At 42.2% G+C, this 27,339-nt stretch overlaps 2 protein-coding genes across 8 annotated transcripts in view; one reads left to right on the top strand and one right to left on the bottom strand.

Moving 5' to 3' along the window:
* The first annotated feature begins 967 nt into the window (after positions 1-967).
* NIPA2 (NIPA magnesium transporter 2) lies at positions 968-13,938 on the top strand. Of its 5 annotated transcripts, none has more exons than XM_066313568.1 (8): positions 968-1,199; positions 4,191-4,247; positions 8,100-8,160; positions 8,528-8,743; positions 10,422-10,478; positions 11,240-11,330; positions 11,864-12,024; positions 12,950-13,938. In XM_066313568.1, the coding sequence occupies exons 4-8, from the start codon at positions 8,605-8,607 to the stop codon at positions 13,585-13,587; spliced, it is 1,086 nt and encodes a 361-aa protein (XP_066169665.1). In that variant the 5' UTR covers positions 968-1,199; positions 4,191-4,247; positions 8,100-8,160; positions 8,528-8,604; the 3' UTR covers positions 13,588-13,938. The 5 variants fall into 5 exon arrangements, with proteins under 5 accessions (XP_066169665.1, XP_066169669.1, XP_066169668.1 ...); XM_066313571.1 differs by lacking the exon at positions 968-1,199 and adding an exon at positions 1,243-1,465; XM_066313569.1 differs by lacking the exon at positions 968-1,199 and adding an exon at positions 1,243-1,473.
* A 2,481-nt stretch (positions 13,939-16,419) lies between these two features.
* Positions 16,420-27,339, bottom strand: part of CYFIP1 (cytoplasmic FMR1 interacting protein 1) — a 75,259-nt gene continuing 64,339 nt past the window's right edge. For all 3 annotated transcript variants that reach the window (XM_066313566.1, XM_066313565.1, XM_066313567.1), the window contains 6 exons: positions 23,440-23,570; positions 21,087-21,159; positions 19,868-19,962; positions 18,489-18,727; positions 17,495-17,642; positions 16,420-17,035 (listed from right to left, as the gene is read on the bottom strand). In XM_066313566.1, the coding sequence (XP_066169663.1) occupies positions 16,871-17,035; positions 17,495-17,642; positions 18,489-18,727; positions 19,868-19,962; positions 21,087-21,159; positions 23,440-23,570 (851 nt within the window). In that variant the 3' untranslated portion in view covers positions 16,420-16,870. The remainder of the gene's footprint in view (positions 17,036-17,494; positions 17,643-18,488; positions 18,728-19,867; positions 19,963-21,086; positions 21,160-23,439; positions 23,571-27,339) is intronic.

The following is a 27,339-nucleotide window of genomic DNA, read 5'->3' as shown; positions in this document are numbered from 1 at the left end:
TGTGTTGAGTTTAAGAAGGCAGAGCTGCATCTTCCATGTGGAGCTACCACAGGTGTTTTGGCAGTGTGGGTTGTTCAGACCTAATGTTACAAGGCAGCTGTGTAAAGCATACCCAGAGATAGTCATGAAGAATTCAAAGAACCCTGTGAGCCTGACGCTTGTTAGGACTTCTTCAAAGACCCCTTGCACATGCTGAGGACAAACACTGGTCTAACTGTGTTTATCCATTTACTCTGTAGGAGATTAAAGCAGTTTGAGTAAAGCATGTGCTAAGAGTGAGTGACCTGGATTAAATCGATTCATTAACCGTTCCCTTTGCTGGCCCAGTGAAATGTCTGTCTCCCTGACGGCAAACAGTTTGTGTTTATTTCAGCCTGCAAAAGAGAAAGCTTCGGGGTGACCTAAGCGCATTCTTCCCGGACCTGAAGGAAACTTACAGGGAAAATGGGGCAAGACTATTTATGTAGTAACAGGGCAGGAGAGAATGTTACCGAAGTGACAGAAGGAATGTTTTAGATTAGATATTAGGGAAAAATCCATGCTGTAAGGGTGGTGAGACACTGGAACAGGTTACCCAGAGTAGCTGTGGATGTCTCATCTCGGGAAGTGGTCAAGGCCACGCTGGATGGGGCTTCGAGCGAGATGGTCCAGTCGAAGGTGTCCCTGTCCTCGGCACGGTGGTCTTCAAGGGGATCTTCAAGGTCTCCTTCCTTCCGACCCAAACCGTTCTGCGATTCTGCGATTTTCGGAGGAGTGTACAAGCCGCGCGGCGCGGACGCTGGCAGGGCCGCGGGCCCGGGAATGGCCTAGGCGGGCGGCAGGGCGGCCGCGGCGGGAGCCGGGAGGGAGCCGGGAGTGTGCCGGCAGCGCTCCCGCAGTCAGCCCGGGCACACGGACGGCGGAGGCGGGGCTGCGGGAAGCGGACCGTGACCCGCGGCGGGCGGGGCTCGGGGCCGGGCCGCGCCCCTTCCGGCGGCCGCTGCCGGAACCGCGGAGCGGAGGGGACGGGCCCGGGACGCCGCCTCGCCTCTGGCTGCCGCTGCCGGTCCCTCCCGTGCCGTCCCGTCCCGTCCCCTCCCCTCATGGCGCTGGAGCGGACGGGCACCGGCCCCTCCCGCCGCCCGCTCCGGCCTCCCCCGCCCCCGTCGCCTCTTGGTTCGCCGCTGCCGGCGGGGATGTGAGAGGGGCCGTGCCCGCAGGTACCGGCGGGGAGAGGCGGGGAGGGCTCCCGGCCGGCCCTCGGGGCGGGGGCAGACGGGGCTCCTTCCCGCGGAGCGCCGGGCGCAAGGCCCTCGGTGCCGGGTGAGGAGCCAGCGGGCCGGGGGCGCGGGGCTCCGGGCCTTGGTTCTGCCTGTGCGAGCCCAAGGGGGGTTTCTCCGTGCTGGGAACTGGTGCTTTGGTGTGAGAAGGCCGGGATTAAAAGCTGTGCATCGGGCTGTTTGCGGGGTTCGCCCGCCGGGCAGAGGTGTGCAGGTAGGGTGTGCTGGCTCTAGCCGTGCTCCGGAGCCGCGGTGCCCCGTGTTGGCGTGTGCGTGTGGTCAGTAACCAGGGCGCCAAACCGGTTCGTCCTCGCTTTGGTCCAGGGTGGAATTATCCCGGGCTGAGGCTTGTGCAGCCTGGCTCAGAGCACCTTCAGTAGAACTTCAGAGCCCTGGTGCATCATTTTGACGTGGAAAAAGTAATCGTAGCATTGTAGCTCATTGTAGTCTTAAACTGACCAGGGGAGGCTTGGGTTGGACATTAGGAGGAATTTCTCCATAGGCAGGGTGAGGAGATGTTGGCATGGGCTGACCAGGGCGGTACCTGATGGGGTCACTGTCCTCGGAGCTATTTAAGGAAAGACTGGACGTGGCACTGGGTGCCAAGGTCTGTTGACATGGTGGTGGTTGGGTCATGGGTGTGACTCCATCTCACATGTCTTTTCCAGCCTAGTTGATTCTGTGATTCGGAGAGATTATGAAGATTTTTGTTCATTCATACCCTGTGAAGATGTTGCCTGGATCTAATTCCTTCATCCCTGGTTTTTTCCCCCAATCTTTTTCAAGCATTCAGCTTTCTCTGTTTCACTAGTGTCTTTAGCGTTGTTTGTACTGAAAACATGATAAATCTAAGTCATTGTGGTTCGATCTTTAATGCCTTTGATGTGCCTCCTTGTATACAGTTAGAGTTTTTCCCACAGAAGGTAACATTTCCATCGACAGAAAATTATTCCATAAAGTTTCATTGGTATTATTGTATTTAGAATTGAGTGTCACACTAGTTCTGTATTGTCAAAGTACTTAATTCTCGTGATGAAATCCTGGTGATCAGAAAGCAGGTTATAACAGGTTATGAGTCGTGTCAAAGGAGTATCCATGACTAATGTTTAGACTGGACTTTAACTTCTGAATTATCTATAATTTGAAACTGCCCATATTAAGTACCGAAGAGGGAACTTCAGTGACCCTGTGCTGGTTATTCCCCCCACGAGAGTGGAACTCATGTGCCAGGTACGGCAGAGATGAGGCAAGCCTTATCTTGAGTCTATTTTGGTAGCTTTCCATGAAAACAGTCAATGCAGTATCAGTTATAAAGCACTGTATGTAGTTTGTATTCAGTTAATGAATAACACTATTTTACTGAAGATACTTTTTAGCTTTATGTGAAAGTGCTTTAATTAAAGGTCACTTTTTAATAGAATAACTACAAGTAGCTTATGCAAAGAATAGGGTTTTTATGTGGTTTTTTTTTGTTTCCTCCTAGGTTCATAAAATAAAGTGCTTGTTGCTTTTGTTTTATAAACAGAAATCTGCTGTAAAGAATTAATTTTCCCCATAGTTTCTCTAAACCTTTTAAAAGAGACAACTTTAGGATAGTTAAGGTATGCTTTGCTTTCTAGCACATCACAATGCCTCTACCATTAAATATATATGCATATATATAACATAAATATGATTTTTAGCTTGCCTGTGTGTAATACATAAATAAGTTTGGGCAGAGCTGGAAAACTGTGTCCTGTATTGGGGCAAATGCACACTACAAAACTGGATGTATTGTTTCCTAAACAGTGGATACAGAATCTGTAGGTAAAAGACCCATCTTGGCCTTTTAAAGGTGCTCGTGACTAAGGTTTGAACTCTTTTATCCTGATGCTCTGTTGTGTCTCTCCTTCAGTGTTCTCTCTATACCTGTGTTTAGAAGGTATGTTTGTGAGTGGGATGAACATGACTGAGGAAGGCTTGGATTTAATAATTAGGTATATTTGGGGGGTTTTAGTAATCATACTAAAAATATATCTGTGTTCATACTCCCCACTGCGCCACTGTTCTGTATATCCAAAGGAGAGCTGCAAAGGTGGTGAAGGGGTAGAGGGGGAGCTGTATGAGGAGCAGCTGAGGGCACGTGGTTCTGTTCAGCCTGAAGAAGAGGAGAGTGAGGAGAGACCACATCATGGTATACAGCTTCTTGGTGAGGGGAAGCAGAGGCACTGATTCTTCTCTCTGATGGCCAGTGACAGGACACAAGGGAATGGCCTGAAGCTGTATCAGGGAAGGTTTAGGTTGGGTATTAGGAAAATGCTCCTCACCCAGAGGGTGGTTGGTGCTGGAACAGGCTCCCCAGGGCACTGATCACAGCATCAGCCTGACAGAGTTTAAACCTGTGTGGGATCAGGCACATGGTTAGTTTCTTGTGGGTGTCCTGTGCAGAGCCAGGAGCTGGACTTGATGATCCTTGTGGGTTCCTTTCAACTCACTGTATTCTGTGATTCTATATAAACATCCTCTGAAAACTCGCCATAGCAAAGCCGATAATTAAAACCTGATATTAGTTATCTTGCAATAACGGTGCCTTAGCACTTTAGTTACAGAATGAAACTGAAAGAATTAGGAAAATAGTTCAGTTCAGTACAGTACCTTCTAAAGAATAACTTAGATTGCAGTTTAGTTTCTTCAATTTGTGAAGTGAAAAGCAAAGGGATGAAATAACTATGGTGTCAGGCAAGAGGTATCTAAGGAAGATCAAATCTAAAATCACACTGATTTATTATTCAAGCGTTTCTAAAACAAAAATCCTCTTTTTAAAGCATAGATGGACATTGTAAAGTCTTGTGTGTCGTGCATGAAAATTAAGTGGGCTTGAAATAATGGACATAATTTTTTTTGCCAAATTCTTAACATGCCAATTAATGTTACTTTTAACTTCTGTTTTAGAAACCTAACTTCAAAATACTTAAGCAGCGAATGCCTCTGGATCTCGGAACAAAATTGGTATGTATAGTGAACCTTCTGCAGGCTCATCACTGAACATTTGGGTTTCTGTTTTGTTAGGGATTGTTTGTTTCATGTAGTTCTATGCTAGTAGAAAGGAAGAAGGGAACACGTAATAGCTGACATGACACATAATAGTCAATGTATTTATTAAAGCAACTTGTTGATTCAACCCCCTTTTCTCTCATGACAAGCTTTATGGCTAGAAAGGCATTAAATAGGTGCTTAATTCCAATGTTAGAAACATAAAACTTCCTATGGAGCTCTTGTAAATAAGCAGACTTGACAGTAAAATACCACGGAACAGTTCAAAAGATGCAGAATGGCTGTACCTAGAGTATTATTGTCTTGCCAGAGTAGGCTTTTGTTTAAAAATCTTCCATTATGTCTGAATCTTTGGCTGTTTAATGTTATTGATCTGACTCAAAAAGACAAAGAAGTAATCAATAATACTGGGCTGGGAAGGATTGCCAGTATGTAATCTTGGTTGAATGTTTTCAGGAAACATTTCTAAAAAAAGAGAATTTTTTTATGGAAGTAAATGGAAGATGTTACACCCAGGCAGGAGTAATTTGCTATACAAGTGCAGGAAGTTACACTAGTAGAGCAGTTGAAAATGAGTCAACAGTAGATGACTGCAGAAAAAGGGCTAAAAAACCCCCTGGTTTGGATGTTTATAAAGAAATACAGACTACCAGTGTATTGCAGAAGAGATAATAACTCAAGCTAAAGTACTGTACGCAGTTTGGAAATTGCACTTAAAGAAGGATTTTGGGAAAGGACCCAGAGAGTGGCACAGCAGGAGGTGCCAAGCACCTGACCTGCAGAGAATGTTGATATGTGGATGCAAAGATAAAGGGACTTGTATCTTTTTCCAGGAACGGGATTTGGTAGTGAAAGTGAAGATGATCAGATAATGAGAGTGCCTAACGGCATCAAAGCATGGCTGCCATGTTTGTGAAGTTTCCTTTGCAAGTATTTCGTGGGAGAAGCTTGGCTGAGTTATGTATAATGAGGAGCAGCAGTGAATTATTTAATACATGGCAAAGGGTTGAAATAAGTGGCCTCTTAAGGTCATTTTTTTGCCTAATGGCATCATCCTGATTATAGTTGAAAAGAGCATGTTTTAGAAAAGATTCTTGAATTTAAATAATTTAGGATATATTTAGATTATTTCTTGTAAGTCTTTTAAGACTGTCTACTGAACTCTAGAGGGCTTTGGCCAAGTAAGAAAAGTTGGAACAATACACCATGTCTGCCTTTCCCAGCTCTAATCATTGCTTCCATACCATGTACAGCTCGTGGAAGTGATACTAATTTTCTTTGGCTGGTAACTCCCAGTTTCTTACTTGTGCTTATCTGCCTTTAAATGTAAAATATTACTTCTTCTCATTACACCACTTTCAATGTTTCTGCATATTTAGAGAGCTCACTTGCTACAGTAAATGTAACATCTTTTGAGCACTATGTTTGTGCTGCTTTTGAGAGAAAACCACTTCTGAGCAAAGAGGCAAGGAAGTGTTATCCTGTGTTTTAGACCAGAGAGTCTGTATCTCGCTAGCATTTGTCATGCATTTGGTTACATCTTGAAAATAGGTAAAAAAACGTCGTGGCTAATCTGGATTTGCTTATCTCCCACTGTTTTGTTTTGTTTTGGTGGGTTGTTTTTTTTTCTTTCTGAGTTTCTCCATCCCTCCCTGTCTGATAACCTTCAAGCCCAGTTCCCTGTGTGGTCAGTCACTGTGCTGTTGCACACTGAGAGTTATGACTCATGACACCAGCAGATGCACAGGCAGGTCGTTAATGAGTGGCTCTTGGAGGCATGGTACATGTTGTAGCTTCTGTGAATAGGAGAGTCTCAGCCTTTCATTACTTCTCTGAAATCAGAGCAGGAAACTAGTACTCCTCCATGACAGTGCTGGTCTTGAGTGGATGAAGTGTTCTATGTGTTAAAATCAGCTGTGAACTTGATTCAAGAATCTTTGCAGAGCTACATGACTGCCAGGTTTATTTAACTCCTACATTTTCTGGCTTTTCTCTGTTTATAACCCAGTAGTGGCCCTGGCTGCTGGAATGCAACAGCTTTGGCACATCCCAAGGCAGACACATCAGAGGCGTTATATATTCAAGAAGCTGCTCGTTTCGTGGCATTTTCTCGTGCCCGTAGATAATTTTTCGTGATTACATTTATGAGTGTGCATTCGTTCTTCTTTTATTAAGTCTTAGGGTTAGAATTAAAGCCCTGATTTCCTAAAGTGTAAAACTTCCAGTGCCTGGTACTGCTTTGACCTTGCACATGTCAGTTCTACACATGCAAGTTATATCTGTGCTGTATACAGAGGGAACCAGGTCTCTTCAGAGAGAAGCTGGGTCCACCATGACTGTGTAACATTTGCCTGCAGCAGTAGACATCTGAGTAAACTTTAGCTGGAAATAAGGCAGTCCAGCCCAAGCAGAAATGGTACTGGCTATGTCTGTGAGGACGAATAAACTTGATGGGAAGACCTAGCAGTAATTTATATGAATTTATGTAATTTAAGTGATTGAGATTAGAGTCATTTACAAAGTTAACAAAGTGGTTGACAGGGCACTTCAAGATATTTGGGACATTGTATATGGTATTTGGGACAAGTATAAATACTAGTTTTGAAGTGTAGCATCCTTTTCAAGTCTAAATTCATAAAATTACCTGTGAGCACACGAGTTCCCTCATTCTTCTGCAATCAAGTTCTCCCTCTGCTGCAAAGAAAAGCAGCCTATGCTTCTCCTTGTTTCTGGAATGCAATGGGTGGAAGGTGTCAGGATGGGACTAACTGATGCTCTTTTCCTCTGTCAGTGTAGGTGAAGGTATTGCAAGCCAGGGAGAGAGAAAAAAAAAAAAAAAAAAAAGTGGCTTTGCCAATATGGAGAGTTCTCTTTTAATAAAAAGCTACACCAGTAAAAATAATCCCATTAGTAATTAAAATAGCAACTGTTGAAAAAATGGGTTAAGTATAAAGTTTAGTTAATAATATTGAAATAATTTTGCAATACTGAAACCAGCCCCTCCTCCCCCAGGTGATGGCATACCAGTGTCACATTTTGCACCAGCTGGAGCTGGAAGAACATTCTCAGCTCGATTACCTGAGCAGAGTGCCTTACACCTGCTAGAACAGATGGCAGAGAGAACAGTCACCGAAGTCTTATGTCTTTTCCTTGCATTAAAAACTTCTTCAAGGGACTGAAAGTCTTATTTAAATTTAAAACCAGGATGACATTTTATGCAGTAGGTGAGGTGGCTGGGTTTAGTCTGTCTCAAGCACTGATAATTTGTCTTTCTTAGTTTTGTTTGATAGGTAGTTTCGTATCATGCAAGAATCTAGTTTATTTTTAAAAGTTTATAGAAAGTGAAAGCACTCTCTTGTAGATCATTTACTTAGTTTCTCCTACAAAATAAAATATTAAAAATTACTGTGCCAGGATTAAGGGAAGTGGATTTGAGAATTTTGAACTGTGGTTCGTACAGCATTTTGAGCAGTGCTATGTTGAGTGCTTATCGTTTTCCTCTATGTTTTTTCTCGGCCTAACCGGATGCAAGTAAGAGGATCTGTGTTCAGTTTTAATGCTAACCTAGCTCTGTTAGGTTTTCCTAGAGGTATAGCAAATTAATCGCTTTTATGAAAGCATAAAAGTACAGGGGAAAGTAGTATTGAAAGGTGTTTCATACAAGTTAAGAAATTAACAAAGGCCTTATTTCTTGCCACATTTTCCCGTTAAAGAGTAACTGCCTGTCCATGCATGTGAGGTTTGTTTGTATTATGAAGATGGCTGTATGATTAAACATCCTTCTAATATTCTCTTTCATTTTTTTAGGGAGTTCATATGGAAGAAATGCTGCAACTATTCTCAAACTCTGTTACAGACTGATTTCAATGTAAGTAATTTTTTGATCAGTATCATCAGTTACATGGTGTGCGGACACCGATTTGCATACTCAATGAAAAGAAAAATAAATGACATATTTGTAAAATTTCCTTGAAGTTTCCCAAAGAACTTTGTTTTGTTTGGGTTTCAGTTTTTATATGCCAGGTCAGAAACCCTTCTTTCTCTGTGTTCAAACTTGTTAGTTATTCATCCTCAGTGCAAGCTTACACATGCTTTAGATTGCCTGTTTTTTTTGTTAACCACTCTTAGCAGAGGCCACTTGCAGGAGAACCAGTCATGAGCTGCTGGGGATTTTCCTATACAGCACCTATTTCCACCAGCTTAATTCTCTTGTGTTTATTTTGCTCATGTTTCAGTGTTGCATCATTTTTTGTTGAGTAACAGAAGTTCTACTCCTCATTGATCAATGTGACAGTGTTCAGGAGCTTACGAGATGAGCCAAACTCGTGGGAAGTATGACTTCTGTATTGGTCTGGTGTTGGCTATGAGTTCCAGCATTTTCATTGGAGGAAGTTTCATCCTGAAAAAGAAAGGTCTCCTCCGGTTAGCCAGGAAAGGTTCCATGAGAGCAGGTAAATACATACATCTTTTTATAATTGCTGATGTTTAGATTTTGCTGAGGATATTAACAGAGGATTACTTCTGTTCATTAGGCTAATGATCTTTTGACTTTTTTGGGGTTCTGTTACATGTATATGAGACCTAAAACATAGAGCTGGTGTTTTTTCTCTGGTGTCAGATACCCTTAACTCTGTGTTTGACACATGCTATTTAATGCATATGTAATGCCCTCTGGGGACACTTGTCAAAGGATTCCTTTGTATGTCAGTTAAGTCTAAATTGTACTTGCAAATTGAACTTGCAAGCAGCACTCTTAACTACATCTGTGCTCCTGAATGAGTGAATTTAAGAGTGTTAACTGTGTTTGGGTGTCAGGAGATTGTTTCAGAAAACTAAAAATCACCTGAGTGATGAGTAGTGTGCCTCAAGGGTTCATACTGGAAGCAGTGCTATTAAATACCCTCATCAGTGATACAGACAGTGGGGTGGACTGAGTGGCAGTGGGTTTGTGGATCACACCGAGCTGAGGGGGGCAGTTGATGCTCTAGAGCAAAGGAAGTGGCATCCAGAGAGACCTGGATGGGCTTGAGGAGTGGGTCTGTGCAAACTTCATGAGGCTCAAGAAGAACCAGAGCAAGATGCTGCACCTGTGTCAGGGCAACCTCCAGTATCACCACAGGGCTGGGGCATGGACAGATGGACCGCAGCCCTGCCCAGAAAGGGCTTGGGGTTCTGGTGCATGAGAGGCTGGACATGACCCAGCAATGTGCATTCACATCCCAGAAAGCCAAAGGTGTCCAAATCAGGTGTGACCTGCAGGGCAAGGGATGGGATTCTGTCCCTCTGCTTTGCTGAGACACCACCTGCAGTGCTGCATCCAGCTCCAGGAGCCCCAGCATGGGAAGGACATGGAGCTGTTGGAGCAAGTGTAGAGAAGGGCCATGAGAATGATCAAAGGGACAACATTTTTGAGGGTTGGCTGACAGAGTTGGGATTGTTCAGCTTAGAGAAGAAAAGGCTCTTGGTACACCTTATAGCACCTTCCAGTACCTAAAGGGGGCTTATAAAAAAGACAGAAGATTGTTCTGGGTTTGGTTTTTACCAGGGCCTGTATTGACAGGACAAGGGGCAATGGTTTTAAATTAAAAGAAGATAGATTTAGGTAGGATATTTGCAGCATCCTCAGATGATTCAGAAGATTGACTCTGAATATTTTTATTCAGTACCTGTCATCTTTGCTTCTAGACGTTGGTTGATCTTGAGATACATAATTCATGCACTCTGGTTTGGAATGAGAAAATGTGATGTTTGCACATGTAATCAACCACATATAAACCATGCACAATTTCTGCAGAGCAGCAGTCTTAGTAAGAGACACATAACTTGGCTTTTCATGTAATCTCAGTGATTTGAAAGACCTGTTTCTCAGGATAATGCAGATATGATCATCAGTGCCATTTCTAATAACAAAAGAAATAAAATAACTGGTTATCAAGTAGGCTGTAGGAGGCACAGGCACATCAGAAATTGAAGATGCTTTGATTTCAACCCTTCTGCGTAGAGAGCCTGGGTATCAAAAGGCTGCTCATGTTTTTAAGGCATGGGTTGCAAAAATTATGTCATGGCAGTGTTATTAGTGACCAGGTGTCAATGTTTTTAGTGAAATAGCCAATGTTCTTTCAATTTTAGGTCAAGGTGGTCATGCATACCTTAAGGAATGGCTGTGGTGGGCTGGACTTCTTTCAAGTAAGTATCAAAAATTACTCATCAAAGTGTCAAAAATACAATCTGTATTATATAATTTTAATAAATAACTATGCCACATTTGGCAGCATGGTTACAAGAAAGGGAACGAGATTGGGATTCTACAATTCATGGTAATGTTACCTGGTGATTTGATGGATGCAGTTCTCATGATTTTAATGTAACTTCTCACACACCAGAAGTTCTTCCTTTAATGTAACTGCCCTCTTTGTGCTGTGGAACTAGGCAGTCATTGGTTTTGTATGTCTTTGCTACCCATATGTATTCTGGTTTTTGTCTTAGCAGAGAAGTGCTTAGATATATAGGATTTCTTAAAGGGAAGCTTATTTTGGGATTATACCTGTTTTCTGATTTTTTTTAATTGCTTGAACTGTCAACTTACTGGCTATATTCAGGTACCTATGGCTTAACTTATGTGCTGTGCTACATCCTGCTGTTGCAGATTTCTCTGTGCAAAACTTCGTAAGTCAAGCTGGCAGCCTGGGGAGCCACAGCACAGACACTAAAATAAAACTCCTGATTTGGTAGAATTAATTCTAATACCTGTTGTAGTTCCACAGCCTGCTTTTAAAATTTAATACTGGGGAAGAGGGGCAGGGTTCTGCTAGTACTGTTAGGTATCATTAGAATTTTCCAGTGTTCACTTGTTGCATGTTTGTGTCTACATGAACACTTGCCCTGGATCAGAGGTTTGTTGCATGAGACAGTCTAACTCCTGGGTTTTAATTCCTGTTCCTCTGCAGTGGGAGCTGGAGAAGTAGCGAACTTTGCTGCTTATGCTTTTGCACCAGCCACATTAGTGACTCCTCTAGGAGCTCTCAGTGTTCTTGTAAGGTAAGAAACATGAACAGAAAGCAGTGTGACTTAAGAGAGAAAAGTAAAACATTGTTTAGAAATATGTCACTGAACTATGCTGTAATAAATGGGCTCTGTTCTTCACAATAGAGTGCTTATAAACATCAGGAGTAACTTTTAGGTGTCTCCAGACATATAGTGCCTATGATGTAAAAGGGTTCTAGCAGTGTCCATCTCTGAAAAGCTACTGTCTTCTGCATTTCAAAAACATGGTGATTACAGCAGAACAGTATTTTCATTCATAACTAAAGGGTTTTGTCTTTCTAAAATTATTTTTGCAAGTTCTTAGATACAGCACTTTTGACAGGCAGCATAAAAACTGGGTTCTGGGCAGAGATGCCAAATAATAACAGGTAGTTCTGTCCACAGCAAGTATCTCAAGATAGAAAATAGCTATTTTTAATCTGCATATTGTGTATGCAAGTGACTTGTACAGTCAAAACAACCTGTAACTTGATGAGCAAATGAATATTACTAATCCCATGTTTGCTGGTGCCTTTTTTATTTTGTAGTGCCATTCTGTCATCGTTCTTTTTAAATGAAAAACTTAATTTACATGGAAAAATAGGATGTTTGTTAAGTATACTAGGATCAACTGTGATGGTAATTCATGCTCCACAAGAGGAAGAAGTAGAAACTTTGGATGAAATGTCCCACAAACTAGGTGATCCAGGTAAGAAAAATGCCGGCTTGATATGCACACAGCCCATCGTTTCTTCATTTTATAGTTTCTTTACTGCTCCTTTCAAATTTCAGGAAGATGGCCTGTGTGTGCTTCATGTAGACATGTTGTCCAAATGAAGTAGAGATTTGAATTCTGTTACATAATTCCACAGGGAACTTTGCATGATGGCAGTGAACTTGCCTGGCCTTGAATAAAGTGCCTTGATGGCAACCACTGAGGTTGTTTAAACAAATGCAGCAGCACAGGTGGATAAACAAAACTTCTGTAAATTCTGATTGAATTGTGTCATCTCTAAGCACATCTTTGAGCTGTCCTTAAAATGAAATGGTAGGTATTGTCGTGTCTGCTGAGAAGTCCTGCAGATGAGCTGCTGTGCCTACGTGGAAGATGAGGCACTCACAAATGCACATCTGCAAAATACTATTTATACAAAGGCAATTCTCATCTTAAACGTGAGGAGATAGCCAGCAGAGAGATGAAACAGTTGTTCTTAATGCATGACCTTATCATTGGAAATCTGCTAATTAAATACAGCCACCTGCCAAAATATATCTCCTAAAAAGGACTCAGTTCAGACTCAGACCTGTGTCCAGTGGCATCTACACCTCAGTGACTCTGGCTGTGTAAGGCAGTTTAGCAATTTAGTCCTGTAGCAGTCTTGCCAATAGACTGGTAAAGGTAAAACAGCTTGCCTGAGGTCCTTTGTTTTTACTGTGTCACTGTAAAATCATCTAAACTGGGATGTTGAAGGAACAATGTGAAACATCCTGAACTCTTCTGTTTAAGCTGAGTTGGTCCCATGGTAATGACTGCTTTCCCTGCACCCCTAAGATAAATAGAGTCCATAAGTAACAAGTGTGTTACTTACCATTAGTGTCTACAAATAACAAGATTTTTTTCCCCCCAATCACAGGTTTTGTGGTCTTCGCGACACTGGTTGTCATTGTGTCTTTAATTCTAATCTGCGTGGTGGGACCTCGCCATGGACAGACCAACATTCTCGTGTACATAACAATTTGCTCTGTAATTGGAGCCTTATCAGTCTCCTGTGTCAAAGGTCTGGGCATCGCTATAAAGGAACTTTTTGCAGGAAAACCAGTGCTGAAACATCCCTTGTCTTGGATTCTGCTGCTAAGCCTTACTGTCTGTGTGAGCACGCAGATCAACTATTTAAACAGGGCTCTGGATATATTCAACACTTCAATAGTGACTCCAATATATTATGTAATCTTTACAACATCTGTTTTAACTTGTTCTGCCATCCTTTTCAAGGAGTGGCAACACATGGCGGCTGATGACATTATCGGCACCCTCAGTGGCTTCCTGACTATTATTGTGGGGATCTTTTTATTGCATGCCTTCAAAGATGTTAACTTCACCCTAGCAAACCTGCCCCTCTCTCTGCGGAAGGATGACAGAGCAGCAAATGGCACTTTGCTGAGCACATACGACAACTTCAATGATGATGAAGAAAGTTCTGCCTGCCTAGGTGAAATGCAATCCACTGAGAGTATCTCAGCCAGGAGAAATGGAAGCCTGTCAGCCTTCTGAAAATATCTACATGTTACTTAAGAAAAGAACAATTCTGTAACCCTGGAATTTTTTTTTCTGCTGTGAAATGTCTGAGCTTGTCTGGAAATTAATGTACTTTTTAACAGTATGTGTAGACAATCGTTAATTTTTGAGTTCAATTAGTTTGAGTTCGATAAGAACACTGAAATGTTTTTCATTTGCCTTATTTTTACTTTAAAAAGTACTAAAATGACCTCAGACCACAACTGGTTTTGTTGCTTAAGTTATGTGTAAATACTTTCATTTCATTCTTCTGTTTTTAAGATGTATTGCACTAATTACAATTTTATCAAAAATAAATGGCTTTATTTCTGCATTGGTGGGAAAAAATGTTGCAGCGAACCTGGATCCTTTGTACTTGTGCCCTGACTGAGCAGGGAGTGACTGTAACCCTACTGAAACAGGAGCTGCAGCAACTACTCCTGTCCTAGTTTGTAAAAGAGAAGGCTACAGCCAAGCACAACTGATCCTTTGAAAATAATGGTTAGGTAAAGCTGTATGCAAACTTGCTGGATTTGCATCAAAAACCCCCAATTTTACCAAATCAGAGTAACTGGCTGGCAGAAACAGGAAGGCAGGAGCTTGTGCTCTGTATGGATAGGTGGGATGGTAGCTCCTGCTATGACACTTCATGCAGAAGGAAGGATCTGAATCATTACCAGTAGCCAAAGAAGCTGTTCCCTCTTCTGTAAGAGAGGTCAGGTTCTGTCTGTGCTGCACCATGCTGCCCTGGTGACCTGCTCTGTTCCTGATGTTACAGCTTGAACACACAGAATTGCTCTTTTGTTTGCAGCAACACAGGCACTGACTGCAACACTGAGTTTTTCAAAAAGAGGCAAAAAAATGAAATATTAATGACATTGCTAAAATAAAAAGGAGGGGGAGGGGTGAGGCAGGTAGGTGGTAATTTACCTTTGTAAAGGCTGAAAACAAAAATTAGGGAAAAGGGTTTTATAAAAACTTTCTACCATGCATAAGAAAGTTGGAAATACTCAGGAGGTTGTCAGGTTTAGTGCTTAGAGTTTAAGAGAAATTAAGATTTTTCCTCGGACAGAAAAAACCCATTACCACCTGTGAAACAAAATTCTGCTGCCTATCTTTGGTATGTGTCGTAGCATATGGGAGGTGTGAAGGTGTCAAAAAAAAAAAAAAAGGTTTTGGTAAGAACTAATTGGAAATGAACAAAGTGACACCTTTTGTGCACCTTGCTGCATTTTTCCTTCTAGGTAGGCTATATACCAGGCAAAGAATACTTAGCTCCCATCAAGTCTATAATCCTTTTTGAAAAAATAATAAAAATTTACATTATAAAAATGAAAAACACACATCTCCTAAGACTAATGTCTCAATTGTCTTAAACTTTTTTCCCCTCAGTGATCATAAAGTATGTATTTAATAGTAGTTTTAGGATGTTAAGAGATTAATTCTCTTACTGCTGAAAGTCAACTGGTGAGAATTAGAAATTATTCACATAATGATTAATTATTTTAAAATAGTTCTTAAACAGAAAATCAGGCTTTATTAATTAACCATTTCTGCACCAGTGCCAAGCCAAAGCCTCAGGTGTGAGGCATCCTTAAGCCAATGACGATGTCAGCAAATTAGGACTGTTCATTTGCTTAACTGAAATGGGAAGCATCTGCCTGACCAAAAGTCTTCTGCGAACTAAATGACTTTTTTAAAGAAAATCATCTGTTAAACACCTTGTAAAAGAAATCCTGCAACAAACTGGTGTAACAAAGCACAAGTGCTTCTGATATCTGTCTCCCACGCACCGGGCAGCCTTGTGTGCACTCTCACCATGACAGACACCACTCCAGAATGGCAGCTCTCAAGCACAGATGTCCTAGGAAAACCTGTGACTGTGGAAGCTTACTGATAGATTGCCTGGAAAATCTCCATCCTGTTTTGCTGAGGAAATTCCAGTTAATGTCTTTTCTCAAAATTGAGTTCTCTGCCACTCCAATACTTACGTACTCCTCACTTCCTATGTACCTCTTCTGTCAGATGCTCATTTCTACCCACTGTTTGAGTCAACTCCTTGGCTATGAAGCACCTGGAAAGAGCTGAGCAGGAGAAAAGATACGCTGTAACCTAACCATGAACTAGTAAGAGGGAGGAAATAAAACAAGTTCTCAAAGGGATGCATTCTTGGTTTCACACTATAGGTTAGAAACACTAACCAAGTGACATCTCCATAAATCCATATCCTGGGTAAAGCATGTAATTATCTGTCTCTGTTCTGGCCATCTCAACATCTTGGTTAGGGCTGATCCCAAAGCCAGCTGACAAACTGATAGGATTCTGGAGTAAGCAAGCAAGAGTTGCTACTTCTGGCTGAATGGTTTGCTTTAAAATTCAACTTCTATAGTTGCAGTTTTACAATTTTACTGATGCAGTGTTTGCACTGAACATCAAGTGTCATTTAACAAATGCTTTCCATAATAAATCATGATGAACATCATTAGTATCTATGTACTGGGATAGATTACATCTGATCACTGGAGTCAAGATTCTCGTGAACAAGAATTCCTCATGACTTGTAAACATGTTTGGGTACACTGGTATGTACTGCAAACCAAAATATAAACTGTGTTAGAAGCTCTCATTAGGAACAGCCCCCATTCTAATCAGTCAAACTCCCACCTTTTAAAAATATCATAATCCTATTGGACACCTCCATGTTAAATAACTTTGAAACAAACACTTTAAATAGCCTTCATTTCCGTAATTACTGATCTCTGCGAATAGTTTTGCAAAGAGGAAAAAGAATCAACTGACTAGAAAATTATTCACAAAGCACCAGCCGAGTTTGTTTTGTTGTTTTTTCTTTTTTTTTTAATAAAGGCAAATTAAGCAATTAAGGCTCTAATACAAACAATTAAGTATTGATTTCTACAATTTTTTTTCTACAGAACCGTTTTTTATCCTCCACAGCCATTATTTCTATAGCTTAAGGGGAAAATTACACCAGTCCAGTCTAAAATGGCCACCTTGGGACAGGAATGCAAAGAGATTTCAAAAATCTTACAGGCTTTTAATCAAAGTGTATAAAATTTTAGTCTAGAAAAATAAGTATGGATTGTATACAGTTACTGTGCTTGGAGAGTGGAGAAAACAGCCTGCCACTCAAATGGCACAGGCATACTGAAAAACGCAGATGAGAATATTCTTTAAAACTGTTGGTGTGGGGTTTGTTTCTTGCTTTTTTTTCTCACACTTCTAGCTTAAAGAGGTGGAAAAAGTATTGTTAGGTGAGAATCTAGTTGCTGGCAAGGGACTGATGAATTGGTGGCTGGAAGCAGCGCACATGTTCCACGGGTGTGCTCTCTCCATCGCCAGACTTCAAATACTTGTCCAAAATAGCAATTATTTCATCATTCAGAATCTGGAACTTGCGAATTCTCTCAACCATTTTCTTCAAAGGCTGCAAGCATCAAAAGAACAGACACAGGAATTAGCTCTGGATATGAAAAGCCCTAGTCAGAAAAGCAGCAAATACTGTTACATCATCTCTCCTAGCAATGTTACAAATGTATCCCTTGCACTGATAAGCCAGTGGAAATACAAGGTGCATTTTGGTTTTCTGACAGTGCTGCTTTGGGTACAAAGCAGCTCAATTTAAGGCAGCCTTGTCATTATGGGAATGAACATATATGAGATGGAAGGCATTTAGAAAATCTCATATATTTGTGACATTAGAATTCTGCTTGACCAGTCTTCAAACTCCAGCCTTAATGCCTTAATCTTTTGTTTCTGAAAATCCTGGTGCCCTCATTTCCAGCAATTCATTCTATAGAAAGCATTGCCACATCTCCACTGCATCTGAGTACAAACAGCTCTGAGTTGTTGTCTGTTACAGCAAATACAGATGTTTTCAACTCACCACATTCTTGATAACCTCATCTTTGCCATCATGCTTTTGGACTTTCAACAGGTGGTAACAGAAATCCAACACATCAAAGCGCCGCTGCTGGCCCAAAAGCACAATGATCATACAGCCAGCCCAGTGCAAGCCGTCTCCAAAGCACTGCCTGCAACAGGAAACACCACAGAGCAGGTTTCAACTACATCTTCAAAACAGTCACAGCAAACATGGTAATCAGCCACTATGCTAAATAATAAACATGTGAGACATTCATCTAGAAAGCAAAGGCTCTGGTATATTGATTATCATTGGAGGTATCACCAGCAATTCAAAAAGATGCTTAACAAAAAAGCAGAACTCCCCTCCTCCTTTAATTTCATGTAACATAATTACTTGGAAAACATTTACTCCTCATAACATTTCATTTTCAGTGGAAACAACGCTTGCAAAGAAAACAAAGCAGGAATTCAACACCACTCTGCTCCTTTAGGCTGCAGGCATGAAAGGAAGTAAATGTCTTATGCTGTTTTCTAATTGCTCAGTAAAAAGCATGTTGCAGCTCAACAAATTTTCAAAATAAGGACATTCTCAAAACCAACAAAACCAAGAACAAACAACAGTTCCTGGTTAACTCATGTTAATCATGTTAAATTCCAAGTGCACATTCCTGCTCTTAATTAAGAGAAGAAATACTTGTTAAAGTTAGATGCACAAATATTCTGCTATTCTATTTAAGCTGCATGTCCGTAGGGGTATGATCCCTATTGAAAGACATGTGCTAGGGCCTGTTTGTCACAGGATCATTCATTATACACTGGCAATACTTAAAATAGAGGGCTATTTTCACTACAGATACAATAGTATCTGTGTTGGTGGATGCGGAGCCCCTCGCGGTGATGGTTTTGCACTAAGCCCTTGCAGACAAACGCCTCCGTCCCAGCCCCACTGCCACGACAGAACAAGCCACGCTCTGTTGCCCACGGGGGCACTGGGGGCAGCTGGCAGCACGTACTCCACAGTGAACTCGTGTGTTCCCACGGGGATGCAGTAGACGAACTGCATTGCGCTCCAGAGGCGATGGAATTCCACACACTCGTCCACGTGCATCACCCCATTACTGGGCAGGGGCCCGCGCCAGATGGGATCGTCCAGGAAGGAGCGGATCCTCGTCAGGATAACCTCAAACATGGACAGGCCGCAGCAGAGGCGCTCTTTGGTCAGCAGGTCCCCTTCCCTTGCGATTGCTATTTGCTGAAGTGGAGAGAAACAAAGCGTAAAATCCTGGTAAAAAGCCACTTCGCCACAAAGTTTTATTTTAAAAAACAAATACAACACACGTTTTTCAGTTTCACGTGGTTTATTCTAGGAGAAACGTCTTCTGACTTAAAGTGAGGTCAGATACTGCTAACCTGGGGTCAGATCAGTGGAAAAACATTCAGAGAAAATTATAAAATCCTTTTTAAGCAGACAGGCCTAAAGTGAGTAACACTAACTGCAGAATGCTAGTCCTTGATTTATCTCAGGGAAGTTTAAAGAGATATTTGTCTGAATGGAGGCAGAAAGCAAAGGCAAAGAGTTCAGTGCTCTGCTGTAGCTCCTGCTTGCACCCTCCTGCACACCTCCCTCAGCTGCTGCTGTTAGAGATGAGAAAGCTCCAAAGAGGAGCACCAACACGCTCAGACAAAATCCACAGGAGGAGGCAATGCTGCTTGTCCCAGCTTGTGCCATCACACAGAGAGCTCGATCCTAGTGCAGTAGCACCTACTGAACTGCAGCACCCACGATGACAAAAGCAGTCTGAACTCTGCTTCAGGGCATTCTGCTCTGACTTTCTACTATTCGCATCTCAATCACTAGTAAACTGCTAAGGTTAGCAGGGGATTAATGCACTCTCACACCCGGAGAAAGGGGAACAGTGCTGAAGCTGCAAAGGCAGTTCAAGAATGTTCTCTTTGGTCATTGTTTCCAGGAGAGCTCAACTCAAATGACAGCTCATCTTCCAAGAGTTTCTAAGTGGCTGAAAGAGTGACAAAATGTTTTAAACATATATATATATACATTTGCACAAGAAAACTGATTGCTTTTGGTGGGATTTGCAGGAGGAGCTCCCAGGCTGGACCTTACAGGAGGTATCCCATGGTAAATGTACATACCAATTAGTATTTTCCTCCAAATATGTCACTTCTGTCCCAGTCTCAAATGTTTTAAACTTCTAAGCTTTAACAGCTTTACCAAATTCAGGGATCTAAATAAAAATCATTTGTGTGAACAAGCAAGTTCACTTGTGTGAACAAGGATGTGCAAGTTGAAGTTCTGACAGAGCTGTCAGGACTGGCTTTCTGATGGTCAGAAATTTCTTGAATTGCCTCTGACACAAATGACAGAGATTACCTGGGGTGTGCCAAGTCTTTCAATGAGAGGAACCAAATGTAGTGAAGCATATTTTGATTCCAGTCTCTTCATTTTAGCATCAAGTCTTTCACCCTCTGAAAGAAAAGAAAAAAAGTGAAGAGAGCAATCATAAATTGCAATTAACCAAGAGAATTTTTGTTTTAACACAATTTTTATTCAGTGAGGAAGAAAACTGTGTTCTTTTTTCAGCAATTTAAGTATTAAATAGCTGGTTGATCTTTGATGCACTTCAAGAGAAATACACACATTTTAAAATGCTACATTACATGTGCTAACAGAAAGAAGGATTTGTAGTAGAGTACATCTAATTAACTAAATTCAAGGAAGAATATAAGGCTCTGCTAAGGCAGCTTCTGCTGCCAAGATATTTTGACCCCCACTTGTGCTAAGACAGCTAAGTTGTCTTTGTGCATAAAATGTTTGTCTCCAGAAGGTGAGGTAAATGAGCTTGGAATTTTGTGTATAGCAAGGCTAAAAAGCAGCTGGCACTTCCAGCACAACAGTGGCAAGTAGGAAATGGTCTCTGGCAAATGGGAAAACACCATTTACAATGATCTGGTTAGTTTTGTGCAGAGATGCGAGTGTGAGCTTGGAAATATTCTCAGAGCTTTGTAGCCGATGGGATTTCTCCAAGCAGACCAAATCAGCTGCTCCAGCAGTGTGAAATGGAAAAGAAAGGAGAGGATAAACACAGAAAGAAGAGAGGGCAAGGGTGAGGGGGAACAGGTCACTTTCTGATGATGAAAGATAAGGAGAGCAAATACCATAGGCAGCAATCCTGCAAATATTCACTACTGCATAGTCAGTTTTGTGAAAAGGAAGTGAAAAATCTACAGAGACCATCTTTAGTTACTAATTTGCTGACAGACTCCCTACAACCCATTTAACTGACAATTCTATAAGCTAAACAGCAGCTTCAAAAAAGCCTCTTGCTATATCCACAAAGCAGAATAACACTGTCCTGGGCATCCATCCTGCTTTTCCCTGTCATTCCTCCCCTTCCTCTTGTAATTTGCACAGAGCGTTACCAGGAAACATTTGTTTTTTCAGCCAGGCAAACAGGCCTGGATCTGATACCTCTGTCCTGTAATTAATTACCAGTGGTAAAGGGTGTCTGGAGGTGGTTACCGCAACCACAGCAGCAGGAAAGGAAAGGGGAAAGCATTACCCAAGGAAGGCATTTTCACTTTGCCGATACCTTTGACGTGAACCCTGGGCAGGATGTTTTGGAATGGCGCTGCGTGCAACAGGTCACACACTTCCTCTAGAGACTGGGACAAAAAGAAAAGGCATTTAGGACAGGAGCATCAATCCCAAGCCACACCAGACCCCCACAACGGGATTCCAAATGCAGGCCGATGCCACTGCAGAAACACCAGAGGGCAGCCGGCTTCTGTCACCAGGGCAGGGAGCCGCTCCGAGCCCTGCCTCTCCTCATGGATTACTCCCAAAGACCACTGCATTTCACCAGGTTACTCTGAACTCCCAAATAAACTCCAGCAACTCCCCTCCCACCCTCAGCTGGCAGCTCATAAAGGACAAGGTATTTATTAAAGAAACTAATACAGAATCAGTAATTTCGGTGGGAAAGTGGCAGACAGCTCCCGCACAGACAAAAAGGGGAAGAAGATGACTCACTCTTTGGTTATTTTTACCACAGCCACAACCCATTATCCTAATGGGAGCTTATCATGGTGGGAGTGTCTCCCTGCCAGGCAGGCTGAGACATGTGACAACAGCAGAGAATCATGTCTCGGGAAGTATTTTACATCTTTAGGGACAGGGGAAAGGAAGACAGATGTCTCCTGTTTCTTTGCTCCTGTGCGTACACACAGGGAAAATGCAGAGGTGACCAGAAGCAGATGCATGACTTTGCTGCGACCCTCTCCTCATTTTTGAAGCAGAGACCCTACTAATTTGTAATCCTTCTACACTAATATTAGAAAAGTTGGTCATTGTCCATACACTTAGCAAGGCTAGTGTGTTGGGGCTCGTGTGCCTTTTCCAGGTCTAATTCCTCGATATCAACCAGGGAAATGCATGCGTTAGGCAGTCAGGATGAGTAAGACCCACCCACTATCACAGATATACTCACAATTACACTCTGAACTGCACTGAAGTCTAGATTAGTAATGAGGGATGACCACAATGGGAAAATACTGAAATAAGTGACAGGACATGGGGCCTGACTGAAGACAAAAACGAGAGGAGAGGCAGCAAGCGCAGGTATATGACTGAAAAGGGCAACCTCAGTGGTGTTCCAAAGAAGGCACCTTCATGCTGGTGTCACTCTGGTACACCCTCAATCCTCCCAGGAGGGAGTGACAGGCCTTGCCTGCCTGGCCTTTCACCACACACCCACTCAGCCTGAATCCAAAGTAATCCACTTGCTCATCTTGTTGCAGCTGTGCCATTTCTGACTACAGGTTTGCTGCTTGTCACCCAGCCCTGCAATTGTCCCCCATCATGAGGGAGGGATCCTCTAACACCATGAACAGGAATTGTGAGGAACAGCATGTCTTCATTACCTTATCTAACACCAACAGCTTTAATACACCCTAGAGAAGCCTTCCGTGAGGGTTTATTTTTGTCCAACAGCAGGCCCCCAGCCAGCTTGCTGAGGAAATGACGTGGTTGGTTTGCAGTCAGCAAAGATCTCTGTGTGCTGCCCAGCCTCAGCAGCACTGTGAGCTTGCACAGCCTGGGCAGGGTGCCTGCATGCACAGCAGGAAGAGACCCCCCTCACCCAATATCCAACAGCACCATGCAGGTAAAGAAAGGGAAGCCAGAACACCTGTTTCTGTTCTGATCCATTATCAATGCCCACCTTTCCACTGTAAGCACCCAAAAGCATTGAAAACAAAAAAATTACAGGTCTGGGCATCTTATTTGAACAGCAAATAGTAATAACATGGAAGAAGGGTGGGAAAAGAAAACTGGAGGTAGGGATAAAGATCAACTGCAGCACTGTGCCCTTGGCAGTGGGCAGGTTTACACAGTGTAAGGTAGACTCTAGATATATGAGAAGCAGCTGAAAGACTGACACATTTCACAGTTTCAGTGAAGCTAGGACAGATGAGTGAATTTCTGCACCACAGTCAGCCATCCAAGCAGCAAGGAGGATGCCCAAGGATGTCCATTTTAACCTTATCATGTTTCAGAGCTCAACAGGAATGACATGCAGAAAAGGAATACAGCAGTACCAGATGCACAACTCACTGACATAGAGAGGCCACAGTGTGACTGGCTGCAGGAGTGACAGATGTGATTATAATTTCTGGTTAAGACTGCAATGCCAGAACCTCAGGTACCACGCAAGAGGCAACATCTCTTGCAAAGCACAGCAAAGTCAGGCATCACTGTATCTAACAGATATGAAAGCCCCTGCAAGACTGTAAGAGATGAGTGCAGGGAACTGTTTCTACCCATCTGCCCATCAGTAACAGCAAACTCACAGATTTCAACCTTGTTATTGATGACGTTAGTAACAAAAATACGAGAGTACATTTTGAGAGACAGATGGATTTTAAACTAGCACAGCAGGCACCTACCAGACTCTGTTCAATGAGGAGGCAAAACAGGACAGCATTTCCCACTTCCCGTAAATTCTGGAAGCAGACAGTCTTCAGTTCTGCATATTCAACAATGTCCTTCAACTGATGGTGAAAAAACTCCAAAATACCTGAAATCAGAAGAGAAGCAAAAAAAAAAAAAACACGGTCTCAGGGGTCAGAACAAAATCTAATGATGACCACGCAGGCACACTGTTACCTCAGGAAAGCAGGCAAAAGATACTGACCATGTGAATAGGAGTCAGAGAGATCAGGATTCATTTCAATTTCTGCTTCAAAAGCCCTATTCTAACAAATTCTGTGCAATTCAAAGGTTGCACAAATGTGCATCCATACACTGTTTGAGAATACAAATAACCGAGGGTGCAGGTTTAGAGTTCCCTCTCCATGTACCAGCACATAAGATTTTACCTCCAGACATGCAGCCTAGAGGAAACTGAAAGGAGCAGCATTTAAATGCATTAAAACTCAGAGATTATGAAGAGTTAAGCCAGTGCACTGACCTTTTTAACTGGATAAATCAAGCAAGTGGAGTGGCTATCTTTTCACTGCTGGGAAAAGGAGTGACTGTAAGAGCTAATTAAAAAATACCCAGGAGCAGGAAGAGAGATGGAGCTCTCATCTGCTTCAAGTCCTTTTCCAGCCACCATTCCCTCACCTGCTGCACCACTGACGCACTCGATTCACAGATGCTATTTGCATGGATGACAGAGCCAGCAAGGAGCACAGTGCTCACATACAGGGAAGAAATGTAGTGTCAGGCTATGACTGACAGTGCCACAGGGCCAGAGGTGATCTGTGACCTCCCAAAGCAAATACAGAGATCACAAGTCAAGCTCTACAGGCAAGGGTACACCAGATCCTGCTGAAAAGCACAATCAGAACACAGTTTCTGTCTAAGTTTTGCAAAAGCTGTTTAAAACCAGCTAAAATTATGATTTTCAAACCCACATAGTTTACATAAACGTGTCTTTTCCATCAAACTTCTCCTAAACAATGGTCATGTGTAACATGCTGGTGAACTTCCAGCTCCTCACCCTCCAGCCCCAAAAAGGCTGCACAGTCCCTTGGTTAGAGAGAAGCCCAGGAAAACACAGGCTCAGCAGCTTCTGCAGAGACCCAGTCTGGTTACCTTTCAGAGGTTAAAGCCATGTGCAGGACAGGAGAGGAAGAACAGAGAACTACACTAGATCAGACAGCTCTTCAGCTTAAGAAGTTAATTCTTAGCAGCATTTCTCCATCTTTCTGCACAAGCCTGACCCTCCTAAAAAGCCACCAAAACAACTTGACTAAGAAGAAAATGGATCATAAAAAGCTTTCAAATTGCATGCTGCACATGGCAGTTCATTTCCATTACACTGAATCAAGCCAGATAAATCTCCACTCAACTGCATCTAAAGCAATTGAGAGAAGACAAGGAAAGAGAACACAGATGCCCTTCAGCACCTTCTTCTGAGTTCCTTTGACACAACTGATGAACACTTCCCATGCAGGAGATCATACTTGGCTATCTACCCGGTGAGGCAATGGCTGGAGAGAGCACACAAACATGAAATCCAGCCTGCAGTATATCTCTTCCAAGGAAATTTCTCAAATTCAGCAGAGGAACTTAAAAACAGACAGTGAAGGAAAGAATTACATAGGTAACCCACACACTCCTACAGAAAGCCTCATATCATTAAAATTAGTAACACAAAATTTCAGTAAAGTGATGATGAGGGTGTGCATGGCTGGCTCTGGTTCAAAGAACTGTTTGTCAATAGAAAATTAACAGTAAATGAATGCTCCCACATGCATTCACTGGAGGTGAACTTCAGACCTAACTTTAGTACTTTGGTGACTGGAGAGAAAAACAGAACTGAAAAGCTGATGGAGAACAGTTAGAGGAAGCAAATGCTTGCTGAGTTTAATTTTTTCCAAGGTAACAAATATACAACTAGCTAAAAAGCAAACAATGCCAGCACATCACCAATTCCCACCTCCCCACAATACAGGGACTGTGGAATAGAAAAGCTGTGGGAAAGGCTGTCAGTGTTCATTGAACACTGCAGGATATCAGCCAGTCACAATCCCCAGGTGTGTGAGGAGCAGTGAGCACTTGTATTTGTCATTTAAACACATCTGCCCACCATGGCAATGCGATGCTGCACTGCTGAATACTGGGACTCCTATTTTAAAGATGAGACTGAATAGGTTGAAAATTTTTCCCCAAAAAGTTTTTGATGCAAGGAAGAAAATGCAAAGTTAGGGCACTGAAATCAGCTTTATCACAAACCTCCAGTGTGTTTTAGTAACACACCCTAGTATTTCTTTTGTGTTTGTTGATGAAAGGATTTACACATCTAGAAAGGAAGGTCTTCTAAGGATAAGCTGATAGAAGTCAAACTCTTTATTCCAAGACTTTCTGCAAACAAAAGTCTGATGTGTTATCCTGGACTTAAGTCTGTGGCATAGAGGAAATCAAACTAGAACATCTACCAATGTTTCTGGTCCTAGGACCTGTGCCACATACACAGAGATTGATGGTGAACCAACAGAAGGCCTGGAAGACTCCCTGAAACATCATGAGGAACCGCAGACTTCTCCACAGGGTCACCAAGGAGAGAAAGCACTGTCTGAGCAAACAGGATATCGATGACATGCATGGCCATGGACATGCTCTTCCCTTTAGTTTGTATGGTGGGTGGGGAGCAGCTTACTGAGAAACAGAAGCTGAGCAGAATAGCAAGGAAGATTCTGCTGCTGCAACATGGAAACAACCATTGGTCATGACAGGGATGGAAAAGAGTAGGGTTTTCAGACTCCATTCAATCCCTACCCAGCCTGTGGATTTTATGGGGAGTTTCAGAAAAAAGGCTGAAAGTCTCTTTCCAGACTACACTACCCATGAAAAAATAATCTTTCCAGATGTAGTCTGGAAAGAGTATTTTTTCATGGGCAGTGAAATCCTAAGAATAACCCATGTTACCTAAAGCAAATATAAAGGAGCACAATGGCACAGAGAGAAACCAGGAGCAGCACAGAGAAAAACCAGGAAAAGCATAAAGAACTGTGACCAGAAACAAGAGAGTCATACTGAAAGTGTGACTGAAACCAAAATGAGACATTAAGTCCACCCAAAAGCAGCAGGATACTAAAAGTCAAAGAGGCTTGAGGTTCATACCATAAAAATTACTTACTGTCTTTGACAGTCACTCCAGGTGACAGAGCTCTTCTCAAAGTCCTTAACAATGTTCCTTATTTCTTCACTCAAAGCCCCAGTCTCCATATACAGATAAATAAACATGCACACTCACACACATTCATTAACAAATTGTGATATTATTTGAAAATCTGACAGCCAGTATTTAGCAAGCAGGTGTTCTAAATCATTAGTGTGCTTCTTCCCTTTAGATCAAGAGCTTGGTTTATCAGCAAAACAGAAGAAAGTTTACAGAGCTATACAGGCTATTTCTGATGAAAGACCAATCTGCTCCCCAGTGGAATCCTGGGGCAGAAATACATCATCATGTTTTCATTAATGTTTGAGCAATGCCATTCCAAATTACACTTCTGTGCACAGTACAAAGAAGAGTATTTTTATGAAAGAATATGCATGCCTACCAAAGCCCTGGGAAAAGAACAAGTGTCTTAGGAAATAATTGCCTGCAACCTTCCTTATTCCTCCAGTTCTGTTTGAGGGTGGAATTCATAAGTTGCTGAATTACTTATATATACACAGAACTTTGCAAGGTAAATGAACCAAGTTTTTTTGCTTCTCCTCTCCAAGAAAGCAGTTTTAATTAAATCCCTCTATTCCTGCAGATGGGACTACATTAGGTGTCATAATAATTGATTATATAACCCCAGTTTCTGATTTGCACAGATCTCAACAGAAGC

The sequence above is a fragment of the Sylvia atricapilla genome, chromosome 2 (assembly GCF_009819655.1).
Source record: "Sylvia atricapilla isolate bSylAtr1 chromosome 2, bSylAtr1.pri, whole genome shotgun sequence".
Lineage (NCBI taxonomy): Eukaryota > Metazoa > Chordata > Aves > Passeriformes > Sylviidae > Sylvia > Sylvia atricapilla.
The sequence above is the reverse complement of the archived record's forward strand: the minus strand, read 5'-3'. Positions and strand labels throughout refer to the sequence as shown.